Here is a 10,924-nt window from a genome sequence, read left to right on the forward strand (position 1 = left end):
TGTCCAAATAGATAGTTGGAAAAATAATTTCACGTGATCAAATTTACTCATTCGCATGTAGGGTAAGTAATTTAGTAGTTATAAGTGTTGATTTTAAAACTTGAACAACGGGCCTCCCCCTCTCACTAGTCCAAGAAGAACTTGTTTTTAAGAATAAATCATAAACAAATTGTTCATCGAGAATCAAAGGCATTTAAGGTGTAAGATATAATTACATAAGTAAAATGGACTTTTGACCTAATTGTAATTACGAATACTTGCTTATAATGATTATATCAGTAGATACAACTTAAGAGTGTATAACTTTATCCTACATAGAGTGTATAACTTTATGTTTATAATAGAGCGGCTTATAGTTTAATTAATTAATTTTGTGTCACTAGTATATAATCCATAATGTGTTATTACTGATTTTGAAAGGTCCAAATTAATATTTAATATATTAGAGGTAAGAAATATAAAAATAAAAGTATATTTAATGTTAAATGTTAAAATTAATTTAATATATTTGATATATTAAATATGGAAATATTCTCAAAGTCCCCTCTTTTAAGGTAGCCCACTCGAGCCTTCTTAGGTAGATTAGAGACATGTCAAAACTTTCTTCGTAAATTTTTTTAACGATCAGAAATTTCTCCATATTTTTTTAATATAAGTTTCTTTAACCTTTAGTTATGTTTAATTCTAAATAAAATCAAAATTGATTCAAATGTCCCTTCTGTGCGAATGAAACGTCAATTCCTAACACCTTAATCACAGATCGTTAGGCTGAACCCTCATAGTATTCTATTGATATAAGAAATGAGTGATATGACGTAGAAACAATTAGAGGTTTGTCAGCTTATCCTTAATTGAGAATCATCGAGACAAGGTCATGAGTGGTTTCAAATGATGAGTTGATAGATGATCTCCAAGGAACTAGATTATTATGATAAATGATGAGCTCCAAAGAGATCAAGAAACGACAAACTCCAAGAAACTAGAGAGGTTGAGTCCTAAAGGACTAACCTTGGATAATTGATAATAGCTAAATATAAGGAACTAGCTAGATTATTTTGAGACTTCGAAAAAATATCTTGAGCATGTTACGATCACAAAATGCACAAGAAAATGAGAGAGAATCTACCCAAGAATCTACCAAAGCTTTAAGTGAGAAAAGAACGAGAGGAAGAGAAGCTTTAGGGAGGTCGAATGGACAAAGGCTCTTCATGTCATCCTTGTCCATCTTCAAAACCATTATTTCGTATATGAGGGTCGGGGTGTTCAAAAACCAATCAAAATCGATCGAATCAAACACATCCAAACCTAATTGACTGGTTTGGTCGAATTTTTTTGTGACCTTCGGTCAAGAGATCACAATTATATAAGAGATCATGGTACGAATTTTTATATTTTTACATCCCATAGCTTCGGTAGATCGGTTAGCTCCGTTCATCTTCGGCGCAAGAATACTCGATCAGTGAGCTATTATGCACTCGTGATTGAAGAAATATTTATTTTGCACACAAATTTAAGTACATAAGTCGATTTATCCTTTTTCAGCATAGAAAGATGAACCCAAATGGAAGTTCAAGAAAGGCAATACAACCCCAAATGGAAGTTCAAGAAAGGCAATACAACCCATTATTGATAACAACAACTAAATTTGGAAGGCGGAGGTTTATTATTGTGACATGGAGCTTAAGAATAGTCGCAGATGGAGAAAATAAAGTTGTTGTTGCACTTAACTTCAGCACACCCAATAGATGTTGTGTCCTCCGCCACCAAATTCAGGAAATGCCCGCACTCTTCCTTCACGCACTTCTTTGTTTTGGGGTCATAAAACTCCTTCTCGCTAGCCCAAAACCTCACTGTCAATTCTGCTGTTGTCTTCTCAAATGCTTCTGCTATGTTCTCGGCATAAGGTCCCTCGGAGTGCTCCATCTCGCACGTAGCGATCCTTGTTTTGGCATAATTTAGAGCATAGGTAGCCAAAGTGGTGTTCCAAGACACTGGGCCGACGCCATTCTCAGCTCGGATGGCATTTGTGGCATCGACCCATTCCTTGGGGCTGCTTTCGGCGATCGTTGGAGAGATTTGAGCTAGGATTAGGGCAATTCCGACGATCCAAAGTGCGGGAAGAAAGTCGGAATATGCCATTGTAACGAGTTTTAGTTGAAGGATTGGTGGGGTTGTATTGGTTTGGGACATTCGTGTTTGGTTTAGGGTATTTATATGTTGAGAAGATCACATGTTTGTTGGGATAGAATTACATTAAGAGATAAAAGTGGAGAAACATTCAAATTCCTTAAATTCCTCGAGAAAAAACAAATGCCTAATCTCTTTCCTCAAATTAACTTGGTCCACAATTTTAAATAGATGTAATGCCTATTATTAAATTACTGTTTTTAGAGTGATTATAAACAAAATTAAAGGGTTTATTATAGATATAAGAGTTTATTAATATTTCTTAACATTTCAATAATTATTTTTAAAATGCTAAGTGAACATAAGCTAGAATATCAAACTCTATAAATTAACTTACATTGTACTATTTGTGGCGAATGGGATTAATAAGCTCAGCTTGGATTAATAAACATTTTAATAATTCTTCTTATCGTTCTAATTGATTGTTCCATCTTAGTTTAATTTGTTCATGAAAATTTGGTTCAGGAATACTTTTAATACATTCTCTATTTCGATTCATGTACTTATTAGATTCATTTGGTTCATCTCCCACGTTCGTATATGAATTATCTTTATTTATGTATGAGCATTAGCATTTTTATGTTATATAAAGGTTTGTTTGATGTTGTTATGAGATGTGGGAGACACACTCGTATACACTTAGGCTATAGTGATTGGTCATTACCCTTGGAGGTAGGAGAACTTCTTCTCTCCGAACCACGTCAAAATACTCTTGTATCCACGTAAGTTGTTGTGTATTTTTATTCAATTATGTTCGTGAGTGTCATGGATATTTCTTCAACTTCCGCTACAACCATTGGTATCAGAATATTTTAATTGTGACAGTTGGGGTATTGTGAGAGACTTAACCACGAGACACGTTCACACTCACCATCAATTGTCAGAAAATAAGTTTCTCATTGCAACTTTGTTTATTTGTTCTTGAAAATATGATTTTCAAAAATTGTGCTTATATCTATCCATTCAGATTTTTATTTTTGTGTCTAAACTTGTTTTGAGTGGCAATATCGTTCCCTACTAAATCATAGTATGGATCGAGGATTTCGAGTTCTAATTTTGAAATGGTTGCTTCTACTAAATAACCTATTGAGCACGTAGCGGGATCATCTTAAGGACTTAGAGTCGGTGGAGCAAAGCCTCAAAAATGAAAGAGTATAGAAATCTAAGTCATTTGCAAGGAACAAACCACGAAGTGAAATTCGAAAACCTACCAGGTTTGACGATACGATAGCGTACGCTCTCCCTATGATTCATGAAGTTCCCAACCACTACAAAGATGATATTCAAAATCAAAATAGCTTACATAACAAGAGGCTACGACGGAAGAGATAGGTTTGACTTGTGGTTAAAGGCAATGCTAAGAAGGAAGAGATTTATTATTTTTTCACATGGGGTAAAGCATTCTTCCTTTCATATTTGGTTGGTTTTGGTTGCTCAAGTTAATCTTGTGCTCCAACTAGCTGCAGCGATAACAGCCTCCGCTAGGATCCATATGTACCCTTATATCTCAAGAGAGGACTGCTACTATACTGACACTGACTCAGTTGTACTTGGTCACCCACTACCTAATGAAGAGATTTCATCTTCTGTCACAACTCGATGCAAAAAAATGTTTTCTTGCATAAAAATTTAGAAGAATAAATATATATGGACAACTAATTAGCTTTCGAGTAGTTGGGCAACAATATTTAGTATGCAGGTTGAAGAAATCTTTGTATGGGCTATAACAATCTTCTCACCAATGGTACAAGAGGTTTGATCACTTCATGGTGGAGCAGAGGTGTAGAGGTATACTCAGAGCCAATTTGATCATTATGTGTACTTTCAGTGCCTTGATGATGATCTATTTATCTATTTGGTCTTGTATGTTGATGTCATGTCGATTACTTCCAAGAGGCAAGTGGAGATTGATAAACGTCATTCCACTACTAGTTATTCGTTGACTATGGCTACTGGACCTATTTGTTGGTGCTTAATTTGCATACTACTATTGCATTGTTTACAACCCAAGTAGAGTATAAGGTAATCATTTAAACTTGCTATTTGGATGAATGGTTTGATTAATGACTTGGTATTTCTTAAGAACACCTAGAGGTATTTGTGATAGCCGTAGTTCTATTTGTTTGTCGAATAACTAAATCTATCCGGCTCTCACTAAGCATATTAATGTTTGATTTCATTTTGTTCGAATAATTGCTAATGAAGGGAGACATTCATCTATTGAAAATTGAAACGAGTGATAACCTTGCGAATATATTGACAAAGGTAGTTGCTTGTGAAAAGTTATAACATTGCTTGTATCTACTAACATTAGATTGGCGTGATAAATTTAATAAAGATAAGTGGATAAGTTTGCAGAAGTAAGATATTAAGTACTGTGTGAAAAATGATTTATGTCTAGCCAGTACCATGCTTCAAAAGAAACTGTCACTGGTGGGAACTCGGAGGATTCAAGTGGCAGGGGTGGGTGCCTCCACTCAGGAAGAGGTCCGGCGACAAGTAGAGGGCCTGCTTTCATCACTGTTTCCAAGAGCTTGCCTTTTTCAGGCAATGGCTTCTCTGGAACCAATTCTACTACGACCTGCGATTGTGCTTGTGGCGGCGAAGCTGTAGCGAACTGTGGTGGCGGAATTGGATCAATGGCAAGAGACAATACAATGCTTTCTTCGCAATCCGACAAGGAGAAGCCATTGTTGGAATCTATTTCTTTCCTTGATTCATCTTCAATGCTGGAAATTACCGAATGAGGACCTATTCGGTGCTGAAGGAAAAGCTTCTCAATTTATAACTTCTAGATCTTTTCATTTGCTTCTACTACAGCCACTGACCTTTGCACGAGCCAACTCTCTGTCCAGAGTTTTCCTTTCCTCATTCATCTCCTGAATTTTGCGCTGATAATCTCTCACAACATTCGAGCAGCCACACCACGCAACAATGACAGCCTCCTCCAGCTCCCTCACAGTTTGCGTTAATTTTTCAGCCTTGCAATTTTTTGTCGGCGCATCTTGTCCAAGATTTTGTTTTCTTCCTGACAAATCTCTATCTGTTTCATTAACTCTTGATTTTTGTTCGGTAAATCATCCATCATAGAGGTCTTGGCCATGACACTTTGAACAGTCCTCTTAGCATCAACCAAAGTCGCTTCCTTTGATTTGGTTAGATGATCCAGTGCTTTGTTGTCATCTTGAAGCTTTGCAATCTCCTGTCTTGCAAGCTTGGGCTCAGCCTCCAAAGGTGCAACAATGTCTTCGATTGGAGGCATGTCATCATCCTTTAAGTAGCATGAGCGGCAAATTGAGCTGCCATTGAAGCCTTCTTCTCATCATTGATTTCCTTTATTTCAAGATACTTGGTGAAAAGATTCTGTCAACTTTAATTTCTCCTCGGCCTTTGATAGTTCTTCGGTCTGCTCTTCAACTACCTTCTCTCTAAGCTGCTCAAACAACTTCAAAGCCTTGATCTTCGCCTGAGCTTCTCCGAGCTCTCAATCCTTATCTCGTACTTCATTCTCAAGGCGATTGAGCTCCAGCTTCACCAGATCCGAGCCATGAAACAAGTACAAGAAGTCATCGGTGTCCATAATCGGCTTGACCGATGTCCGCCGCTGCAACGAGCTTTTCCCCTCCCTTAATTAAAGATCCGGAGATCGTCAACGGCGTTGAATTTGATGGCGAAATCGACATCGAGATAGCCTGGGATCCACCACCCGTCCGTTACTCACCTCCGGCAAAAACCCATCTCCATCGCCAGATATCTCCGCCATAACCTGATTTATCCAAATCTCTCCCTTCTCCCCTTCACATAACCAAGAGCTTGTGCCACATAAACCTCCTCATCCAAGAACTTTTTTCTTTCTACCACTCCGTTTTGCTGTGTTGTAGAGGCTGCAGTGAGTTGTCGATGTGATGTGCCACATAATCGCATGATTTCGTCGTTGCTTTTTCAACATGTGCAATAAGAAGTAATTCTTTTTCAAACAAACAACATATGTCATGAGAAGCAACGGTTCAGAAGTTTCAACAAAATGAGCTTGTGATTCCTTTTTCTTATTCTTCCTAGAATATTTATACTGAAAATGACCAAAGTCATGACAATAAAAACCGTCAACAAAAGTTTTGTTAAAACCTGGTCTCCCATGTCCTCGTTCTCTACCTCCAATTATGTCACCTCCACGATTTGTTCTCCTTATACTTCTGTCAAGAGTAATCTTCAATGCCTGCTCTTCCACAATATGTCTTTGCATACGTTGTTCATGAACCAGTAGACTACTCTACAATTCATTAATGGTCATGTTGTCCAAATCATTGGATTCTTCATTGGAGCAAGCCACGTAATCAAACTTTGAAGTCGTGGAGCGCAGGATTTTCTCAATAATGCTAACATCACTAATCTTTTCACCATGGAAACGCATTTTATTAGCAATGGTGAGAGTACGAGAAAAGAAATCAGAAACAATCTTACCTTCCTTCATATGAAGAGTCTCAAAGTCCTTGCGCAGAGTCTGTAGTTGTGCTCGTTTCACCCTTGTATTTCCTTGGAATTTTATCTTATTGAATCCCAAAATCCTTTGAAGTTTTTTTTTATCCAAAATAGTCTCCAGAATTGAGTGATCGATGGCTGGAAAAGGTAATTCTTAGCTCTTTAAGTCTTTCAATTTCTGATTTGTCACCTCCTTCTTATGTTCATTTGAGTAATCAGCATCATCTGCTATGGCAGAAATCTCAGACTCAACTACTTGTCAATATTCTCTAGAACGAAGAAAGTTCTTCATTAACATGCTCCAATGATCGTAGTGACCAACAAATTTTGGTATTGCTAGTTGAACAAAACTGTCCTCATCAATAGTCATCTTTAGCTACGACCCAAAGAGACAAGGTTCTAATATGAACGGATAAATTTAATAAAGACAAGTTTACGGAAATTAAGTACTTTATTATGTCAAAGATACTATATTTATAGGCAAAGATAAAAATAAAATCCTAACCTCAAAACAAATAAAATCCCTCCCTTGAATTGATAACCTACAACTAAATTTTTTGTTAACGGAAGAAGTAGCTCATTGACTTGGTGACAGCCGTTATCAACTTCGAGAACTTCTGGCAAAGTGGTGCTGGTTGTGCTTGTTGAGAATTGTCATGAAGATTCTTTTTACTCTCAACCTTTTTCCCTCCCTTTTTTGGTTCTCTTTGGTCCTATGCCAATCTTGAACGATTCTTAACCTTTTTTATCGCAATGGCTTGTGACCTGATTTTTTAGAACAAGTAAATTATTTTCGATATTTAATTTTCTAACCTAACTCGACTTAATTGTAACAAAATTGATGTAATTAACTAACCGAAATGGATTTCCACGACGATTCTACCTTAACCATTTCAAGATTGGGACTGCGCAAACCAAGCAAACAGATTGGAATACTTTAATTGACCAAGACTTTTATCGAATAGAAAGATGGATAATTCTTGTCTACTAAAAATTTACAAATCAACTTGTTTGTAATGATTATATTAGTAGGACAAAGAGTATAACTCTAAGTTTATAATAGAGTAACCTATATAGGTAATTAATAAAAATTTGAAATGTCCAAATTAATATTTAATATATAAGATACATGAAACATAAACGGAAAAAAGTATATTTAATGTTAAATGTTCAAATTAATTTAATAATTTTTATATATTAAATATGAACATATTCTCCAATTCCCGGTAAATAGGACTCTTATAGCTCTTCTTTCAAGTGTATCCCACAAACCTTCTTCATCTTTATAGAGTTCGTAGAACAAGCAGATTAGAGACATGTCAAAACTTTCCCCATATATTTTTTTCAATGCAAGTTGAACATGTAAGATTAATAATCTAAGTTTCTTTAACGTTTAATTCTAAATAAAATCAAAATTGACTCAAATGTTTCTTCTATGCGAATGAAATGTCAATTCGTAACACCTAATCATGGATCATTAAGCTGAACCCTCGTAGTATTCTATTAATATATGAAATGATTGGTATGGTGTAGGAACAATAAGAGGTTTTCCCGCTTATCCTTGAATCGTGAATCATCAAGGCAAGGTCAACCGTGGTTTCAAATGATGAGTTGATAGATGATCAAGAGGCTAGATTATGATAAATGATGAGCTCCAAAAAGACCAAGAAACGATAAACTCCAAGAAACTAGAGCAACCATGAGTCCTAAAGGACTAACCTAGGATGATTGATAATAGCTAAATATAAGGAACTAGCTAGATTATCTTGAGACTTTGAAAAACGACGTGCCTTGTCTTGAGCATGTTACGATCACAAAGTGTACAAGATAAATGAGAGGGAATCTACCAGAGCTTCAAGTGAGAAAAGAGAATCAAGTCGAGTCGAGAGGAAGAGAAGCTTTAGGGAGGTGGTATGGACAAAAGCTCTTCATGTCATCCTTGTCCATTTTCAAAACCTTTATTCCTTATATTCGAGAGTCAGGGTGTTCAAAAACCAATCAAAATCGGTCGAATCGGATACGTCAAAACCTAATTGACAGGTTTGGTCGAATTTATTTGTGGGAAAATTGGTTTGGTCAACTGATTAAAATATTATATCTTCGATCAAGAGATCATAGTACGAATTTTCATCTTCCACGTTTTATTGAACTCAAGAAAAAAATCAAAACTTGTGCATTTTTGCGCTTCGATAGATCGGTTAGCTCCATTCATTTTTTATGCAAGAATGCTTGATCAGTGAGGTATTATGCACTCGTGATTGAATAAATATTTATTTTGCACACAAATTTAAGTAAATAAGTAATTTTACGATATATGCCTCTTCGATATAGAAAGATCAACCCAAATGGAAGTTCAACAAAGGCAATACAACCCGCTTAGATTATAAGAAATTTTAGGGTTTAAGGTTTAGAATTTTGGATCAAATTATCGATAAGAACAATAACTAAAGTTGAAAGGCGGGGTTTGAGCCTATTATTTTGACATCGAGCTTAATAATAGTCGCAGATGGTGAAAATAAAGTTGTTGTCGCACTTAACTTCAGCGCAGCCAATGGATGTTGTGTCCTTCGCCACAATATTCAGGAAATGCCCGCACTCTTCCTTCACGCACTTTTTTGTTATGGGGTCATAAAACTCCTTCTCGCTAGCCCAAAGCTTCACTATCAATTCTGCTGTTGTCTTCTCATATGCTTCTGCTATGTTTTCGGCATAAGGTCCATTGGAGTGCTCCAACTCGCATGTAGCAATCCTTGTTTTGGCATAATCCAGAGCATAGGTAGCTAAAGTGGTGTTCCAAGACACCGGGCCGACGCCATTCTCGGCTCGGATGGCATTGTGGGCATCGACGAAGTCCTTGGGGCTGCTTTCGGCGATCGTTGGAGAGATTGGAGCTAGGATTAGGACAATTCCAACGATCCAAAATGCAGAGAAAAAGTTGGGAGATGCCATTCTAACGAGCTTTAGGTGAAGGATTGGTAGGGTTGTATTGGTTTGGGATATTTTTGTTTGGTTTAGGGTATTTATATATTGAAGATCACATGCTGTTGGATTTTGTTGGGATACAAAAACATCGACAGATAAAAGTTTCCTTAAATTCCTCGAAAAAAATAAATAAATAAATAAATGCAAATTAACTTGATTGCCAATTTTACAGAGATGTAATTCCTATTATTAAATTACTGTTTTTGAGTGCTTATAATCAAAATTAAAGGGTTGGTTGAAGAATAAATTATATTATTATTATTTTACCAATGTAAGAATTTACCAAAGATAAGATATAAGAATTAACCAATATTTCTCAAAATTAAATTACCTTAAAGAATTTACCAAATATAAGAATTTACCTTAAATTCCTCAAAATTAAATTATTCTTATAGATACAAGAATTTACCAATATTTCTTAACATTTCAATAATTATTTTTAAAATGCAAACAAACCGTGTGAACGTAAACCAAAATATGTTTTTGCATTGTTCTCATCGTTCTAACTAATTGTTCAATATTAGTTTAATTTCTTCGGGTGGAGAATTTTCATTCATGTACCCATTGGATTCATTTGGTTCATCTTCCATATTGGTACATAGAGCATCTTGATTCATGAATAAGCATTAGTATTATTATGTTTATATGAAGATTTGTCTAATATTATTATGAGATGTGGAATGAGTATCATTTTGTATTTGCCTAGAGGCAATTGGAAGGAATTTTGTAGATGAGATTGTAGTGTGAGAGTGTAAGAGATACTGTTGTAAACACTGCTATTGTCTTTTTATTCATTTATGTTTTGGTGAGTGTGAGTGACATGAATTTTTCTTCAACTTCCGCTACAACAATTGGTACCAAAGCATTTTAGTGGTGGCATTTGGGATATTGTGAAAAACTTAACCTCATCGACCACGAGACATGTTCACACTCACCATCAATTGTCAAAAAATAAGTTTCACATTGCAAGTTTGCTTATTTGTTCTTGGAAATCATATTTCCAAAATTTGTGATTATTTCTATCCATTCACATTATTATTTTGGTGGAGAGTTTTTCCTTATGGCTTCCCCTCGAGGTTTTAAAACGTAATTACTATGGAGAGGTTTTCACACGCTTATAAGGAATGTTTTGTTCTCTTCTCCAACCAATGTGGGATCTAACAATCCACCCCCTTTGAGGCCCAGTATCCTCACTGACACACCCAGTGCTCGACTCCGATACCATTTGTAACAGCCCAAGCCCACTACTGATAGATATTATCCGCTTTGACCAATT

General features: G+C 35.9%; 3 protein-coding genes across 3 annotated transcripts; all 3 read right to left on the reverse strand.

Moving 5' to 3' along the window:
- Positions 1 to 1,651: 1,651 nt before the first annotated feature.
- Positions 1,652 to 2,172, reverse strand: LOC111471017 (basic form of pathogenesis-related protein 1-like). The gene has a single exon (XM_023116695.1). The coding sequence runs from the start codon at positions 2,137 to 2,139 to the stop codon at positions 1,681 to 1,683; it is 459 nt and encodes a 152-aa protein (XP_022972463.1). The 5' UTR covers positions 2,140 to 2,172; the 3' UTR covers positions 1,652 to 1,680.
- A 2,383-nt stretch (positions 2,173 to 4,555) lies between these two features.
- On the reverse strand, positions 4,556 to 5,950 carry LOC111470973 (microtubule-associated protein 70-4-like). The gene is made up of 4 exons (XM_023116638.1): positions 5,909 to 5,950; positions 5,296 to 5,458; positions 5,016 to 5,230; positions 4,556 to 4,948 (listed from the first exon to the last, which is right to left on the reverse strand). Exons 1-4 carry the CDS (start codon positions 5,948 to 5,950, stop codon positions 4,556 to 4,558), a joined length of 813 nt encoding a protein of 270 aa, XP_022972406.1.
- Positions 5,951 to 9,045: 3,095 nt separating this feature from the next.
- On the reverse strand, positions 9,046 to 9,635 carry LOC111471018 (basic form of pathogenesis-related protein 1-like). Its single transcript, XM_023116696.1, has one exon. It carries the CDS (start codon positions 9,613 to 9,615, stop codon positions 9,157 to 9,159), a length of 459 nt encoding a protein of 152 aa, XP_022972464.1. The 5' UTR covers positions 9,616 to 9,635; the 3' UTR covers positions 9,046 to 9,156.
- Positions 9,636 to 10,924: the final 1,289 nt, after the last annotated feature.

This window comes from Cucurbita maxima, unplaced genomic scaffold (genome assembly GCF_002738345.1).
Source record: "Cucurbita maxima cultivar Rimu unplaced genomic scaffold, Cmax_1.0 Cma_Scf00048, whole genome shotgun sequence".
NCBI classification, from domain to species: Eukaryota; Viridiplantae; Streptophyta; class Magnoliopsida; order Cucurbitales; family Cucurbitaceae; genus Cucurbita; species Cucurbita maxima.